Source organism: Ptychodera flava, assembly GCF_041260155.1.
Source record: "Ptychodera flava strain L36383 chromosome 3 unlocalized genomic scaffold, AS_Pfla_20210202 Scaffold_25__1_contigs__length_14229661_pilon, whole genome shotgun sequence".
Taxonomy (NCBI): domain Eukaryota; kingdom Metazoa; phylum Hemichordata; class Enteropneusta; family Ptychoderidae; genus Ptychodera; species Ptychodera flava.
This window is the reverse complement of record NW_027248279.1, coordinates 11,694,811-11,713,861: the sequence shown is the minus strand read 5'-3', so window position 1 is coordinate 11,713,861 and position 19,051 is coordinate 11,694,811. Positions and strand designations below refer to the sequence as shown.

The following is a 19,051-nucleotide window of genomic DNA, read 5'->3' as shown; positions in this document are numbered from 1 at the left end:
AAACTGTTTGTAAAAATTTTGTGATAAATTAGTTACGTTCAACCCATGGACGACGCAACTATATTTCGATGTGTATGGTGCTTACATCGGATATGGGCTGTCTCTGTGTGTTGCTTTAGATCGTACGGTGTGTTAACTTCGCAAAGTTTTATAGCGCCCGAAATAGCTTCTACCGAAAAAAACTAACTATTCAAAACGGGACAGCAGCGTCACCTGACTTAATATGCGGTATCATGACTTGTAAAACGGTATCAATACGGAGCAAAGTGAGTACAACGAACAGCATGTCTTTGAATGTCCGAACCGAGATCGTCCGAAAATAGTCACACTGAGTGTACGGGGACGACCTTGCAGAGGGACCGGTAGGGTTCGTTGATGGCCGTAGTCTGTGTAACTATCGAAGCCATAGTATTCACATGGTGTCGCCGTTTCTCTCGATCATGACAGAAAAATGGTCAAAATTTTGAAAGCTGTCAGATTTAATGCAACATATATCAGAAGAGGTGCAACAGAAGCAGAGGATCTCAGGCCCTGAAAGCTCGATTGTGTACACACAGACAATGAGGAGCTTACGATCCGACATGACTTTGTAAAACGTATTTCGTGATTTGCTAATTCTGATGATATGTTCTCATGAATAATTAATTAACCCCCATTCATACTTCCGCAGTTTCCCGGCGTAATCTGCCAGAGCTTGATTTTTGCGTAGGTCAGCGGAGCGAAAATTATTGCTCTGGCCTGCGAGAATGTGTGTTACAGTGCTGTGCACGAACACAGGTCTGTATATGCAGTGTGTACAGTGCTGTGAACACAGGTCTGTATGCAGTGTGTACAGTGCTGTGAACACAGGTCTGTATGCAGTGTGTACAGTGCTGTGAACACAGGTCTGTATGCAGTGTGTACAGTGCTGTGAACACAAGTCTGTATGCAGTGTGCACAGTGCTGTGAACACAGGTCTGTATGTAGTGTGTACAGTGCTGTGAACACAGGTCTGTATACAGTGTGTACAGTGCTTTGAACACATGCAGGTCTGTATACAGTGTGTACAGTGCTGTGAACACAGGTCTGTATGCAGTGTGTAAAGCGCTGTGAACACAGGTCTGTATGCAGTGTGTACAGTGCTGTGAACACAGGTCTGTATGCAGTGTGTACAGTGCTGTGAACACAGGTCTGTATGCAGTGTGTACAGTGCTGTGAACACAAGTCTGTATGCAGTGTGCACAGTGCTGTGAACACAGGTCTGTATGTAGTGTGTACAGTGCTGTGAACACAGGTCTGTATACAGTGTGTACAGTGCTTTGAACACATGCAGGTCTGTATACAGTGTGCACAGTGCTGTGAACACAGGTCTGTATGCAGTGTGTAAAGCGCTGTGAACACAGGTCTGTATGCAGTGTGTACAGTGCTGTGAACACAGGTCTGTATGCAGTGTGTACAGTGTTGTGAACACAGGTCTGTATACAGTGTGTACAGTGCTGTGAACACAGGTCTGTATACAGTGTGTAAAGCGCTGTGAACACAGGTCTGTATGCAGTGTGTACAGTGCTGTGAACACAGGTCTGTATACAGTGTGTACAGTGCTGTGCACACAGGTCTGTATGCAGTGTGTACAGTGCTGTGAACACAGGTCTGTATGCAGTGTGTACAGTGCTGTGAACACAGGTCTGTATGCAGTGTGTACAGTGCTGTGAACACAGGTCTGTATGCAGTGTGTACAGTGCTGTAAACATAGGTCTGTATGCAGTGTGTACAGTGCTGTTAACAAGGTCTGTACATTAAAGATACTATGATATGACGACATTATTGAAAGTCATTAACATTTTTACTTCAGCCAATTCCTAATTTGCATAATTAATGAGAACATTTCAGTCAATTCTTAATTTGCATATTTTAATGAACTTTCCTGATGGGGGATATATACTTGGATTCAGAATTAATCTGTGGTGAATATTATTCATTATGTTGATCATAACACTTTCAATGAAGTTTCAAACATCTGGCAAAGGTTCAAATTTGCACATTAATGCAATATAATGAACAGGTGAGCATTTTCAGTTCATATCTGGTTATCTATGTTTTCAAGAAGTGAACTGACTGTATAGTCCTTGTTCACTGATTTCCAATGAGGTAACAAATTCAGTACAATATTAGTGACTAGCACTAGTAAAAGCAGTTGGTCTTTTATCACATTCACTATTTGTCAGTTACAAGTCATTTTTATGTCAAGGAATGCATACACATTCTGCACTTTGACCATTTGACACCAAACTTTGCTGCAAACCTGCTGTTGTCTGTGGCAGTGAGGGGACTATGAACAGTGCCCCCAGTGGTGAAATACATATAATATTTTGTTTTTCTGTAGTAGATCCACGGCCATTCTATTTCCTGGTGGTTCTATACTGTTAACAGAAATCATTTCATTCCACCAATCATCAATAATTTAATAATGCATTGAATTTGTACAGCAAAGACAATAGAGGACTATGCAGCCATAATATGAATGAAGAATTGGTCAAATCAATAAAATATACTTTAACTTATTTGGTTAGTTTTTTCTTTTCCATTGAAGGACACGACCCCTGTGAAGTGCAATGTTCATCAAAACAGGAGGTCAAACTATACTTCCTTGCCAGATTCACTAATTTTGCAAACATAGCTATGGACTAAAAAACATTTTAAATTTTACATTGACTTCATTTTATTTTCGTTTTAGTTACATATATAACTACCAATATCATTACTCTAAGAAAGTGCCTCATACTTTCCTGTTTAGTTTTTACCCACAATTACCTTGCTACTTTAACTATGATTGATAATTATTTGTAGTTTCACACATTGCCTTAAAGAAATGTCGTTTCATTGAATCCAAAAGCTACTTTACTGAAATTTTTGTTTGGATGTACAATGAAAATCAGAGATTTCAAAATATTGAACATCATTGTTGAGACAGAAAGATATTCATTTACTCAGATATGTCTATTGCCTCATTGCACAACACCACATTGTACCTGTAAACAATTTCAACTTTTAACATTATGTTTTACTTTTTTCAGTTCATCACCAAACTTGTCATGGGAGAGAAAGTTTTTCATGTTATAGCAAATCAGATGAAGTTCTAGTTTGAAAACTTAAAGGTAAAAAAGTATTCAAAAAAGTATTCAAAAAGTATTCAGCTCACTGTGCCTATATGATAATTAGGGAGAGACTTGAAATTTTTTATCATATAGACTGGGGACTTGAAAATTTTTGAGGGTATTGAGGGGTATCTGATAAAAAGAAGATTTCAATTGCGATTCCTCCAGCCCTAAATCCCCCCCCCTTTTTTTTGAACGCAGCCATATACGGCTATAGGTGATTGGTAATTTGTTATTATTTACAGAAACTTAAGGAGTCTAGAAATATAGTGCCATTCTCTACTTAATTGGCTGTTTGGAAATTATACGGACAATGAAGTTCAGCAAAATATTGGCGAAAAGTTTCTGATATGCTGCACATAACGCTGTTTCAGTAAAGATCATCAGTATCAAAAGTCTCACAATCCACTCGCTACATTTTTGCATAAATTTGAGGCACTCCACTCAGTTTGTTAAGATAATATGTCATTCACGCTAGACTTTGTCCATCTAAACATACAGAATGTAACTACAGGACGATTATTGATAGCCGCATTCTGTCTCAACGTTTTATTCTGTAGCCATAGTGATCACCTGATAAATGATTGAACTGAATAACAGATCACTTCCAAGTTTAACTTGTGATGTTGTACTGGAATAGCTGAATGAAGTCATTCAGATCATTCTTGGTACATCAGGAGGCACAAAACCACTAATTCATTTCCCATAGGCCACCACAGTAGCGTTGAGCTCAATTTTCCTATTTTAAAAAATTCAGCGGCACGAATCCTCTTAACAGGTGTTAGGTCAATGTCAGCTTGACTACTGATGAATTTTTCGTGTGGGCAAGTCCACGGAAATTTTGAGATAGCGATGAAAATAGCGCCCTCAGTGGTGTTTTTGACAAAATTCAGGCTTATTGTTATGATTTCTATGGGCCTTGGAACTCCTCATATTACCACAGAATACTTCAGCCATTATTCACAACAGTCTGCATTTTGATTCAGGCAGAAAAATACCGTATCTTTGCAAAAAATACTTCACATTAAAGTTCAAACTTAACAAGCATCCATGCAGGTATCAAAACTTCAAGGTCTGCACTATTTTCTTCCGAACTATCTTCATGGGTATTATACTCAGACGTGAATTAGTGGTCTTGTGCCAGGACATAGAAACATTCTCACAACGGAGGTTTATGATTCATAAATTTATAAACAGTATCCTGCTAGCAAAATTCAAGCACAAGTAAAATCATACAACATTGCAGTTCTTTCAGATGAATGGTTTTTTACCTGAAATTTGTCATTGATTTTGGTGTCATTACATGTACAACAGCATTTCACTGAGGCACTGTTTCCTTAGAGGGCAAATAATCTAAAGTTTGACGCTGTTTCTTTGCAATGTTGATTTTAATGCCACCCCAAGTCTCTTGTTCATCTCCTGAAAGCATGGCTAGATACACAGACCTGGGCCTTTTAGACTAATTAAGGATGATTATTTATTAAGGTGATGATAAAAGTAAACTTGAGTCACACATCAACGTATCATTAAATAGTGAAATAAAGCTATAATTAGCCCTTTAGCTAAATTCCTATAATTATGATAATTTAACTTTCAGATAGTATTGTGATACTGCTTCCTCAGTACAGAAACAGAATGCATTTCAAAGGTAGATAATAATTAGCATACTTTCATGTTTCATATTGAGATATTTGGATCAACTTGGCAGATACTAAATACCCTTGATCATTTGTTTGTTCAAAGGCTGAAGGAGACTATAATGGCAAGCAATGTGATCATCAAACAGTCACTCTCTACAAGACATTAACTTTACATTGGATCTATTCTTGATTGTGTTTACTGTCAACGTCAAGGTGAAAGAGCAGCCTGACAAGTTTTCAAGTTTTACTCAATCAAAGTAAAAATTACCATTTCTGTGGTAATACATACTTGGTTAATTATGATTGAATGATAATTGACTTGAATTACAGGTGACAAAATAAACATGAGAAAAATTAAGATTGTATAATATTTTGAAGTGGCTTGTCAATGTGTCCAGTAGCTATTGTCGTTTGACTTTTTGCCAAATTGGAGGATAATATACAGACACATAGTTGCTTGTCTGATTGTGTGATATCATAGAAATGACAGTGATTTCATCTGGAGTTTACATTTCTTAAAAGTCTTTGATGTAGAACACATCTGACACTTACACATTGATTTTGATTGCATGATACCCCTTGATGATGCAAAGCATTGGTTGAGACTGATTAAAGCAGATTCCTGTTTCCAAATAACAAAATATCTGTGATGTAATTTGGTCCCCTTCTACTTCAATGTCAACATATAAGTTAGTTATTGTACAAATATTTATGCCATTAAAAGTGCTGTATTGGACTTTATAATCTGAATACTCTGATGAACATATTGTCAGTTGATAACATAATGAATGCATGCATTTCTTTTGAATCACAGCAGGTCAGTGTTGCAACTCACAACAGAACAATAAATTTTGAAGAAAAATGGTTAAGATAGTGCCGAGATATCCCCCTCCTCCATCCAACAAACTGTGATTAGCAAAGTCTTATCTCTGAAATCAACCACCTTGCTAAATTTCGTACAAATACTCTTTCTACCTAAAATACACAGTATATTGTTACAAAAAAAACAATCACTGAGATTTATCAAACTCTTACCTCCATATCTACCTATTGATTCTTTCTCACCAATGTAGTCTGTACCACCAACAGGCTGTGGTTCAACAGTGGAGGAAGTTTTCTCTGAAACAAAAACAGCTTTATGGTAATTCAGACATAGCAGCAGTCCATTTGTCTGTTGGTTTCATCTCAGACTCAGGTGATGCTGATCCAGGCTCATGCCACGTACATGCAAGAATGTATTAGTCCATAGAAATGAATGACTTTCAAAGCTATATCATGTAACATATAGCCTGCATTGGTGTTCTCTGATTTAGGATATCAAGAACGTCAAAGTTGGCAGCATCAGTGCTTTCAAAAAGAGGAAATCAAATCTCAGTCTGTAATGGAATTGTATTTTGTAGCTTATTATGTAAAATATATCCTAGGTCAGATAATATTGATATCAAAGTGTGACCTTTGACTTAAAGCGAACCAATGGTTTTAATGTACAGGGCCTGAAATTAAAAATTACACTGGACCAAGGTCCCGGACCAGTGACAGTTTATCCCTGACCAGTATAAAATTACACCAAAAAGTCTATGGACCAGTACAAACGGGAGCCAATTTATTTTGTAAGGGAATTTCCAGTGTTTTTCCCAGATTATTTCCTTGTGTCTTTTGACGCAAAATTAGAAACTACGTCCCCAAAATACGGCGGTTACTGCGACGCGCTAAAATCAGGCCGAGAATTTCACTAAAACCAAGAGTTCATTGTGAGACTACGTCTTCTACTTATAGCTACAAAATTACACTCAATCGGGTAGCTCCTACAGGTTATAACTTCTTTTAAGTCAATCAAAATGCCGGGCCGCGTACTCATTTTTTGCTCATGTGTTGACACACGTGAGCATATGTCGCAGCGATGTCTGTCTGTTTGTGTGTCTGTCTGTCTGTCTGTGGGTCTGTCTGTCTGTGGGCTCAATATCTCAAAAACGGCTCATCAGATCAGAATCAATCTGGTACATAGATTCAATTTGCAAATGGTAAGAACTGATTAGTTTTTGGTGGGTGTGGCTTGCTTACTTTTTGCTCATTTGCATAATTAATGATTTTAGAAAAAACGGATATACATTGAGAACAATTGCACGCAATTTGATGAGATTTGCTACACATCACATTGATCACATCAAGATATATCAGCTGTGAAAGTTATTAAAGGGGTGATGCGAAAGATAATTACTAATTTGCATATTTAATGAAATTTCCTAATTAGGCGTATATATCTGAATTTACTTGATCAAAATTGACGAAACTTGGTATGTATATTGAGGATACTATGATTTAACATTATTGAAAGTCATTAAGAATTTTTACTTCATCCAAATCCTACTTTGCATATTTAATGACCTTTTGAAAGTAAGGATATATATTTGAATTTACAAGACCAAAATTGATGAAACTTGCTATGTACATTATAGATACTATGATAGAACATTATTAAATGTCATTAAGCATTTTTACTTCAGCCAATGCCTAATTTGCATATTTTATGAACTTTCCTAATTAAGGGTATTTATCTGAATTGACGAGACCAAAGTTGACGAAACTGGCTATGTACATTAAAGATGCTATGATAGAACATTATTGAAAGTCATTAAGAATTTGAACTTTAGCCAATTCCTTATTTGCATATTTAATGAACTTTCATAATCAGGGATATTTATCTGTATTGACTGGACCAAAGTTGACGAAACTTGCTATGTACATTAAGTTACTATGATATGACGTTACTGAAAGTCATTAAGCATTTTACTTCATCCAGCTCCTAATTTGAATATTTAATGAATTTTTGAAATTAGGGATATATATTTGAATTTACATGACCAAAATTGATGAAACTTTTTATGTACATTAAAGATACTATTATGTAGGCTAACATTATTGAAAGGCGTTAAGCATTTCTGCTTCAGCAAATTCCTAATTTGTGTATTTAATGAACTTTCCTACTTGGGGATATATACTTGGATTTATTGGATCAAAGTTGGCATAACATGCTATGTATATTGATGATTATACAGATTATACCAATAATGAAAGTCATTTCGCACTTAAGTTTTCATGTCAGCTAATTTATAGTTTGCATATCTAATGAGCTTTCAAAGTTTGGAATATATAGTTTGAAGGACTTGACCAAAGGCAATTACACTTGCTATATGAAGTGGTGATACAATGACAGCAGTCAAAGAAATTAATTATTTCTATTTCAGCTAATTGCGTATTTGAATACTTAATGACCTATAGAGTTTAACCTGTGGTGAATATTGTTCATTATGTTGATCATAATACTTTCAATGAAGTTGCAAATATGTGTCAAAGGTTCAAATTTACACATGACTTTAACATACAATGAAACACGTGAGCATTTACAGTTCATATCTGGTACATGTAAACTGTAATGTGGTAAAAAGCAGACCATAGCTCACCTAAAAATATCAGCAACCCCAAAATTTTGTGAAAATGTTATATCTCTGTCTATCAAAGTAGTATTTTGCAGTAAATTTCTCTGGAAGGAGTCTCATTATAACTTTCCCATCGTCCATAGCAAGCTCAAGAATTTAGAAGGTCACCTTATATAGTCAAGACCCCCTAGCTCCATTGTAGTTGACCTTAACAAGAACCGCCTAGCTTGTCAAAACAGCGTTATGGCAATTTGCTATTTGCCATCAAAGGAAAAAGAAGTTCCTCTCAGATAATTGGTGTTTTCAACCTGTTTTTTTGCAATTTAAATGGCAAAGAATCTACCACTGGGCAATTATAAAAATGAAGTGAACTTTATTGCAATAGTAAAAAAAATATATTTAGTGTGTGTACAAGAGCTTGAGAAATCTACCAAGTAAATGTTTATGTGATGTGTCTGTATTACAAAGATTGACAGGTTTTTTTACTGTACCGGTTTGTAAATCCCAAGCAAATCTGATAGAAATGCATGAGTATGAAAATGAATCATTCTCGTATTGTTATGCAAATTTTTGAGGACCAGTTGATTTTACCTTTGGACAAGTGAAAAAGCACAACAGGTCACTGGTCCTGGGACCAGTGGGGAGAAAGGAAATTGTCAGGCCCTGATGTAAAAAGTGCTTTTCCATACTTAATACATAGGAATTAATGTACATGTGTTTGGCATAGATCTTGTACTGCTGAATTAATGCAGCATATAAGTAAATATATTTTTATAGCAACAAACGTAGGAGAGAACTTACCATCGATGCGGAAGTCAAGCATAGAGTTGTTTTTGCTAATGCCTTTTTACATGTAGATAAGTTGTATTTCTTATTTTGTGGATGCAATTATTGCATTGACAGGTACTCTGTAATCAATACGACTGTTACTGTACATCTTGGCCAGAGGCCATTAGTACTGAATACATGAATACAGGACAGTCATCATGGTCACTCATGATATGTGTAAAGTTGATATCTAGAGTGTGTGTATTAATGATGATCTCACCAGTGTTTCCATCTAACTCCTTGGTACTGTCTTCATCACTGTCTAGACCTGTTGACATGGCTTCTGATATCTGTTCCAGAGTCTTCTCAGGCAATGATGGTGTACATGTACTCTTATCTACTCTGGAAATCTCACTTTGCTTAGCTTTAGATTCTAATTCTTTAATTCTCGCAAGCTGACTTGCTATTTTTTCATCTGCCCTCACAAGCTCAGTTTGCTGTATTTTGTTCATATCTTGTACTTTTACTGCTTCTTTTTCTGCACTTTCAAGTCGTTGTTCTAGGTTGTTTTTTTCCAAAGTAGCTTTGGTACATACTTTTTCTGCTCTTTTAAGATTTTCTTTCTCTGTGTTTAACATATCCTTCATAATTACGACTTCCTGCTTAGCATTTTCTAGTTGCACTTCTAGACTGTTCTTTCCTTGCGTAGCTTTTTCTAGTTTATTTTGCCAATCTGTAGACTCAGCTGTATTTTCTCTCTTCAGCTGCCTCACTGTATTTTCTACTGATGATAAAGATTCCCTAAGTTTAGCGATTTCTTCTTCCCTTTGTGTCAGTGCAAGTTTTAATGCTTCATTCCTGTCTGTCAGATCTAACTCTAATGACCTTTGACCTTTCTGATCTACCAGTGTGTGACTGACTTTATATGGAATCAAACTCCTAGCACTCAGACTATAGGGTTTAGCTGATGATTTGATACACAGTGGTGCTCTGCCGTGTTTGAGAAATTGATCTGCCAGACCTGCAAACAGAAGACATGTTTAGTCAATGAATGTGCATGACAAAATGTGTATTCTAACAAGTCAAAGTGAAGGGAATAGACTTGATTGCCAACTTTCCAAATTTGTTAGTGATGCAAGACACCTTACCATACAAATCATGTGTTTCACAGTCAGTGTCAGTGACAAAGAACTCTCTAACTCCCAGCACCGACAAGATCTCCTGTCTGGTGGATAGGATGTGTTGAATCTTCTCTGTCATCTTAACCATGAATTGTATGAAGTCCCACTGATCTCTTCTCAGTGCTGTGTAGTTGTCAACATTGAATATGGTAGGTAGGTACATCTCAGCTGATGGGACGAATCTATAGGCTTTGTGGGTTTTGAATGCTAGTAATTTTGTATCTGTGATATAAAAAGCAATACTATTCAGTCAAATTCAAGTCAAATCAAGCTACTTTGCAAGAAATCCAGCAATCTCCTACATATTACCGGTACTCGGTGCTTGGATATTGTGGTTATTGTGGTAAAAATGAATATTGATATATTAATTTACATTTTTTGACCATTACCGGTAAACTAACATCCATGCATTCTCTTCGCATTTTGCAAGATGCATAACTTTTATTCTATCATACCAGTATATTAATGGTGCAAATGCAATCATATGATTGGTCGCGACTTGAAAAGAAGTGTGGTATATTTACGATATAGTATTGGTAGCACACACGTAAGCTCTTGGCAAGAGCAAAATCTTTTTTTGACATTCCCCTAATGCCAGAATTATAATATACTGATATGATACAATAGCAATAAATCACACCCAGTGACGGTATACCACTCGGTTTTGACGAGTTCACTTCATATATGCACTGGCTGTCACTCATGGATATCTTGAATTGCAATTGGTGAAAATATTGTGGTACACCGTCGTTGCGTGTGCATTATTGCTTAAATATTATATCTTCTGATGGGTATTGAAAGTGATTTAACTAATTGTGAATTTTGTGAACTCTGCTGAACTAGTGATTAAATAGTGGATCGATCATTGCAATCTTGTTCGTATGTACCTAAAGATCATGGTATCTGTAAAAATCTACATTCCATTATCATGTAATCAAGTGTCAAACTTCAGTGATATGATATTGCTATCATCAAAAAAAGTTTACATATGAAGAATATTCTTGTCATTCATCATGAACTGATCTGATGAATGAAAGAAAAATATTGCAACATTAATATCATTTTTGCAATCTCAAAATATACCAGCAATTTTTAAAAATAACATGACGAATTCCAGATAAACCCAAATGGCCGGATTAAAATATGTGCTACTACTACAGGACAGCCTTCATGTAGACGAAATAAAGTTGTGATGCCAAAATTGCCTGTGCATTTGACATTTTTGATGAACATTGGAATTCAAAAATGAATTTGCATAAGTTATTTTGTTTTTATCATGAGTGCATAAAACTTATTTAAAGAGAGGTTTGTTGAAGTGCAATATTGTCCAACCTGTAACATCAGATATATCACCAGCTTCGAGCACTCTTTGTGCAAGCCTTGGTCCTGTAACATCAGATGTATCACCAGCTTCGAGCACTCTTTGTGCAAGCCTTGGTTTCTTGACACTTGGCTCACCAGACTTAATAGATAAAATAACACAAGCAAAATAAGTTTTAGTGTGTTTGAGCAATTTGTAAAACAGCCAAATATAAACTAATATGTCCCTGTAAATGGGCAAGTCAATTTTTTCACAAAATACTTTTAGATACGGAGTAAGATGTGTGGTGTCAATTTCAAAAAGCTGTGGGATGTTTTATCAAAGTCACATGTATGTTTTAGCAAATTCACACGTTCACTATACTGCTGTCTTGCTCATTGGTTTCTGCCATCATGATACAATAGTCACTTATGCAAATTGTAACTCGTAATGTAACTCGTGATTGGCCAAGCGGTCTACAAGTTTGAATGTATAGATATATATGTAGGTTAGTATAATATACCCGGTAGGGAATATTGACTGGTGATTGTCAGTAAATTTGGTATTCCAAATGTGTTATGGTACGTATGAAATACTGATAAAGCTCAAAGAAGTAGTTATAATGATTCCTTTTTTTATTCACCTTGGCCCTGTACACAACATCAATATCCCTCTCAGTAGTATCAGCGATCAATTCTCCGACCAGACTTTCTTGTCTCACTTTTCTAGCTTTTGTTAGCACTCCCGATTGTCTATGTGTGACAGTATGACTGATGTCGCCTGGCATCATCAGTTGAACTCCTTGCTCAGAAAACCGATCACCTGGTTCAGGCAGTCCATCTCCTAATGAGTAAGTAACAATCAATGAGATTATTTTTGTTGTTTCTAACATTACCATGATCATAAATAGTCTTACATGTACTGTTGCTGTTCATAGGTAGACGGTTGAAAGTTACAGGAGCAACAGAAGATCTGCAAAGAATTCAAATATTTTAAACTTACTTTGGCAGAAAAAGTGGTCAATGGCATCAAACTGTTGCTGGTCATAGGTGGCTTTGAGTTTCAATGGAATGTTGAATCTCTCAGCCAGCTCTCTCATCTCATCAGTTATCAGCAATGGTTCAAATGCCTTGGCAAATCTACCATTGTGACAGGCTGACTTGAATCTGTAGAGATAGAGTATACCAAGGAAGTTTACCAACATTCCCAAGGAGCGCGCGTGTGTGTTCATAGCGTTGTTAACACCATTCTCCCGTTCCTTGGCTAGTCTCCTGATTTCTTCGCTGTTAACCTTTACCACAGTATCAGCATTTTCTTTGAAAAGCTGCATACATTCCTTTCTTGCTTCCTCTACCAGTGCTATTTTAGAGTCATCATCTGGACATTGCCTGAGTAAGACATCCAACTGATCCTTTAAGTTTTTCTTAAGCTGGAGAAAACCTTGGTCATCTAAGTTAATACTCACACTGAGGCCTGGCGGAAATAGAACACGACAAATCTAGTCAATGATGTTCAATATATTTTTTGAAAACCAACAAGCTATAAAAGAAACTTTATGTAATTAGAATATAGGTATACCACAATCACTTTGGAAATAAATAATTAAGCAACAAATTCAGGCAACTGTTAATTCTACAGGAAGTTACGCTACCAGTCAACTGAACATACGTATTTAGCTCGCCTTTGTCCATAATATGGTTTGTACTGAAACCTTCATTCTTCAATAAATGCTATAAGACACAAATCTTACCATCCGACGGCACCCCAGAGTCTTCTGCCAACAAAGAAGCAAATCTGGCATAACTTTCTTCCACTCCCCGACTGGCCATAAAATCAGTCCTCAGTTCCTTTGCACGCTTGTAGGCCAACCTGGCATTCTGCACTGCTGACATTATCTTTTCATCCCATTCTTTGTCACTTCTAACTAAACAGCTGTTGCCTGCATATGTGAAATGTTCACCCATATAGTAGCCGAGTTGTGATTTTGGATTGAGAAAGGCAGGTACGCCCATTGAAATACTTTCTAGACCAAAGAATCCATAGTCTACACGACACTGCGGGATAAGACATACATGACACTGCTGAAGCAATAATACCATATTTCTAGCAGTGCAGTCTGTGATTATGTTTATTTCCACCAAGTTTTTCTTCATTTTCTTCTTCATGTAACTCTCTACTTGATGAACAGCTGGTGCTGGCACGCCTGCCATGATCCAAGTGACATTACGAACATCCATACCTTGTAGTTTTGCCGCGATTCTTTCTACAGAAGCCGCTATTTTGTCAAATTCTTGAAGTTCTCCTTTGGGGCTTATTACAAATTCTCCATACGAGAGAATAACCAGCTGTCTTATATTCCCTGGTACTCTGACTTCCTGTGACCTGTACAGCCCCTCTGTCTTCGGTAGTAGCTTTATGTGAGGTATTGTTCTGTGAACTGCCCTGTACGCATTTTCGAAGTAGTCATGTATGCTGGGACCGATTGATACCATGGCATCAGCCTCATTCGCCATTCTTAACATGTCTTTCTTTAGCGTCTGTCGTTCTTCACTTCCTTTAGCATGGTAATCAGGATGGAGTGCGTTGATTAGGTAGAGCTTGGCGTGACTGAAAAAAGTCTTACGAATGTAAGCAGCAGCACCAGCAGTAAAAGGGGCGTAACCAATGACGTATTTAATGTTTCCCAGCGCTTTTAAATCTTTGTAATAACTTTCAGGGCAAAACAACCAACGAATATCAATTGGATCATCCTTAGGATCAATGTACTCGTTTCGTTTACCAGGTATCAAAGTGATACCAGCTTCCTCTGCATCTTTGCCTTGAGCTTCACTCACAGCAACATCCAATAGGGTTGCGTATCCTTTCAAATGTATTCTTCTTCTCGAGCATATGTCTTTGAAAAGATTTCTGTGAAATTCTGGAAACCAATACTTTTCAGTATCCCATGAGTCGAACACGATCAGAGCTTTCTCATGGTTTTGTGGATGTGTTGACGTGGCACCAGCCATCGTGTAATACAGATTAGTGAAAAGTAAAATTGATCTAAAATAGAACAAAAAAAGTATTGATATTATTTCAAGATATTACATGTTAGATATTACACTGGACTGAATTAATTTCATGACATTATATGAGATGTACTCTTATCTTTTAGGCTGCTGTTATTATTCAATTTATTTAATATTTTCATTTCCCTTTGATCTTTCATGTGTTGATAGCCTTATTTGGCAAACATAACAAAAATAATAACTGTAGGGCAATTCTGGAGGTTTCAAGCGACAGAAACATTCATGGTTGTATTATATGTACTGAAACAACTTGTCCTAATTTGCTTTGAAAGTTGTTATCCATGTCAACCCAATCTGAACAACGGTTACAGAGTTTTAGCAATTTGCTGTATTTTCCTTTTTCCCCTTCGTTTTCACATTTTTGACACTGACATGTTCATTTGAACAAATTCACATCTCCACCTGTGGGTGTACCTGTACGCCAAATACTAAGATTATAGGTGCTGTGATTTAGGAGATTATGGTGTAGACGGACTAGCGGACATGCATACACACACAGACATGTAAATAAGATGCAAATGAGACTGACTCACCTCATAAGATAAGCAATATATATATATATATATATATATATATATATATATATATATATATATATATATATATATATGTATATATATATATGTATATATATATATATATATATATATATATATATATATATATATAATATATATATATATACCAAATGTGAGCTAAAAATTAGCATGGAAATATGTAATTTGAGCTATGTTTTGCCGGTTTTATTTGAAAGAAATGCCAGATATGATATTCTTAAAAACAAATGAGAAGTGCTGCATATTTTACCGGACAGGTGTATTTGTAGAAGATACATTCTCAACTGTAAATGAGTATTTGTTCAAATGAGTCAACATTACCCAAAAAATTCTAATGAGCAACAAGCGTAAACTTGGTGAAAATCTCAAACATTGGTCAGATTGCCTTGAAAAGGCAATAAATTTATCATATTGTACAAAAATGTGTTGCATTGATGTCACCATGAGTAAATCTAAAGAAGCTGAGGTATATCTTAAACAATAAGTCTGTCATTTACAAGATGCAGGATAGTATAAATTTACCCAAGCCAAGTCAGCTTATAACCAACTCTTACATCTGTAGATGTAATATGACAATTTTGTAAAAATTGCCTGGAAATTTAGTTTGAAAGGTTTTTGTTTCTTTCCATTTCATGTTGTATAATCATGTTGTATAATTACTGAATTGTTTGTTTGTGTAAGTCAAGTAATGGCTTCTATACAAATCTCTGTTTTGATGCTTTTAAATGTGGCATATCTGATGCCACAGATTCCTTGGTATATATTGGTTTATGTTTGGAAATTTCCCCATTTGTCTATGATACCGCAATACTTGTTTAACTGGGTGGCAGTTTGGGACATACCATTATCATGTCGGTGTGGCAGCATCATTAACAGTGGAAGCTCTAAAGAATGCCCATTCTTACATGTTACCTTAGTCATCGATTGTGCAACTATAGACCGCAGAGAGACCAAATATTGTCTGCATTAATTCAAAGCAATGCAATATCATAAGAGGACACCTTTACTTTGGTATGGCAGATTGTATCACATGATGAACTACGTTGCGTGCTATTGTGTCAGTGTGTATGATCAACGGATGCAACAGTTGCCAACCGTTTCAATGGACAGTGGGTGCATCAACATTTGTTAAAATGCACTTGACTGTGAATATCAGAAGCTAAGCTCCGTAGAAGCTGTTACAGATCGTGTATACACTCACTCTTGCTTGCCACACGTAACCAAATGTGAGGAAAGCGTCATTAACACTATTTTCTAATTTGCCCGCCCGCTGAAAAACTACGCACGGACACCATTTTGCACGAACAGATTCGTTGGCGGCACCTGCAGAGACATTGTTGTTCTATTTCTTTTATATCAATGTTGAATTTTACCACTGCAAAAGTTTCATGATTGAACCAGTGTTGGCCTGTCGGAATACAGGGAGAGTGGATTACAGCGCGTTCATGTAGCCATGTAGCAAAATGCTTCCTGTTCTTGTTAGTGGGGACACACATTCGAACCTATGGCGAAGCTTTAGAGCGCGAATATGTACAACCCCCTTGAAAGGCGATTAAAACAAATCCTACCTTTAAGGGAATCGCGTTGTCTGGTGGTTTCTGCTCTCAGTACGTCACGATAAAAGGGAGGCCGTATATGGAGCTTGTGAAGCTGTTCAGAAAACCTCCTCTCTTCTACAGTAGAAACGTCCGGTGTTTTAATAGTGAAAAATATGGCTGGCTGCTAGGTGAACGGGTTGTGTGGGTAAGCTGTGCCGGGTCAAAGTCCATGCATGCTGCCGTTTATAAATCTGTGTCTCCTCGAGGTCATGCTGTAACAACATGGCGGATGGTTTCTCGGTTTCTGGCGGAGTGCGTTTGATTTTTGGTAAAGTGGGTTAAAATTTACTTTGAAGCTATCCCTACACTCTTTCTTCATGTTGTCATTTGCTTCTTTGAAAGTCATTTTTCGTCAAAAAACAACTACCAACGGTTGCCTGTCTCTGTTCGGTTATACAAATGACATTCACAACGCATACAATAATGACATGTTGACAACGGAACTTGCTGAAGGTATTGAAATCCGATGACAAGTTAAGGTGACATGCATAGGAAATTGTAGACCTTAATCTTGCAGTTAACATTGCCACAATGTACATAAATGTCGTGTTGAAAAAAAAAACATTAAACAAATAAATGAAATGTTTTAAAAGTGCAATCTACACATGCAGTCTCATTGTATTCTGTGCAAGTCTTGTACTGTACAATTAAAGTTGCAATATGGATCAAAATTGTCGATTTTTTTTCGTAAAACTAAAGCAAATAGACCATACTACGTTGAAGTACCCTTCTTAGCTAAGCCTCTTACCGATCCCGGCACACAAATACGTTCATTTTGATACGTTACGGCCGCCTAGAAAAGCTGTTTTGTAAACAAACTTTCAAAACAAAAACATTGGCGTTTTCTGCTGTGCACGTGACAAGTACCACCAAGAGTGATGACGTCTCCGTAGAGTGCACATTGGAGGGGCGATGTTGACACGGTGACAGAACTTGACATGCATTCATTGTAAATTTTGCGTTTGTCTAACTTTGGTAGCATCACAATGTTTCAGAAATATAAGTATATCGATATGATAAAGTACAGCTCTACAAAAGATCGTGTGATTGATTTTCCTCACCCATATACATGTATGTCAGTGCCATGCCGTGTGCACCTACTGTGTACGTTCGATCGATCGAGCGTCCAGACAACGTACACCGATCTAATGGTTGTGTTCACCGCGTGCCTGACAGCGTTTCTGCAATCCTTTCCCCGTTGCATGTTGTTACATTTTTGCACGCTATATTTATGTGAAAGCTTTGCCCACTTCAGTATCATCCACCACTGCAGAAGTTCGGCAACCGTCTTGCCCAGAGGCCTCAGTCTGGTCTTGCATGGCCATGCCAGCGCTCAGCACGTAGATCGATGCGTCGTAAATGAGACCATGTCTTTATTGTAATAATGATGATGATGGAGACTGCAGTTTTTCTATGTTTCCGAAAAATGTATATTTGACCTGAAGGATATAGATTATCAATGAATGCTAACAGTCCTAAGTTATATCCTTGCGGAGGGACTACGGTCCGGTTCACATTATAAATCGTGGGGTGCGCATGGTGTTGGTAGGTCGGTATTGCCCGAGGAAACACCGCTGGCTAGCGAAGTTTATCATCACACAGTTGCCACGTTGGTGTTTTTGCGAGAAACTGCAGACACAGTCTACCTCATCGACGTGGTGCAGTAGTCGCGTGTCACTTTTTTTCTGGTTCCATCTTTCGATCTGACCAAACAATGTTTATTTTGCCGACATTTTTGGCTAATTTCTTCCATTTTTACAAGGCTGAATCAGTCAGCAGAGATCCAGGGCGCGGGCGGAACCTGACCGCGCGCTTGCCCGTGGGAAGGCTAGCTAGGCATTTTGACACGATGTTGCAATTTCGCAAACCGTTACCATGCACCAAATACGCATGCGTACATATTCAAATAGTAAAAATGACGTTTCAACTTCTGTGCTTTGCTCTCGCAAACAGTACGTACCAAAACAGCAATTTATTCGGTAATTAAATCAATTTACTCAAATTAGAGCCATCCCCGTGTTCCTATTAGTGGTCGAATCTGCAAATGAAATTGCTGTGGATTTTTCTATAAAGTTAAATCTTCGAAATATGAAGGTCAATTCTGATCCATATTGCAACTTTAAACGTGTTGTATTGAATCACTGACCCTAAAAGGGGCTGGATAGTGAGTAATTGAATACGTCACTGCAAGTTACACCAGCAGTATCGCGGACGGTGGGTCGATCGAGCTCGGGTCAAGGGTCATCGCAACGGAAGGGATCAGCACCGAGTGATGCATATTTGATTCCGGGGGAGGGGGCTAGCTGGAGGATTTAAACATGTTCCTGGCTATTTATTTGGGGGGGGAGAGATTGTCAGCCAATTGGAT

The 19,051-nt window shown here is 37.2% G+C and overlaps 1 protein-coding gene across 1 annotated transcript in view; it reads right to left on the bottom strand.

Moving 5' to 3' along the window:
* Positions 1 to 17,183, bottom strand: part of LOC139125240 (uncharacterized) — a 61,102-nt gene extending 43,919 nt beyond the window's left edge. The window contains exons 1-8 of the mRNA XM_070691335.1: positions 16,654 to 17,183; positions 13,211 to 14,502; positions 12,463 to 12,933; positions 12,104 to 12,303; positions 11,493 to 11,622; positions 10,128 to 10,382; positions 9,308 to 10,000; positions 5,810 to 5,893 (exon numbers count right to left, since the gene is read on the bottom strand). Of these exons, the coding sequence (XP_070547436.1) occupies positions 5,810 to 5,893; positions 9,308 to 10,000; positions 10,128 to 10,382; positions 11,493 to 11,622; positions 12,104 to 12,303; positions 12,463 to 12,933; positions 13,211 to 14,468 (3,091 nt within the window). The 5' untranslated portion in view covers positions 14,469 to 14,502; positions 16,654 to 17,183. The remainder of the gene's footprint in view (positions 1 to 5,809; positions 5,894 to 9,307; positions 10,001 to 10,127; positions 10,383 to 11,492; positions 11,623 to 12,103; positions 12,304 to 12,462; positions 12,934 to 13,210; positions 14,503 to 16,653) is intronic.
* Positions 17,184 to 19,051: the final 1,868 nt, after the last annotated feature.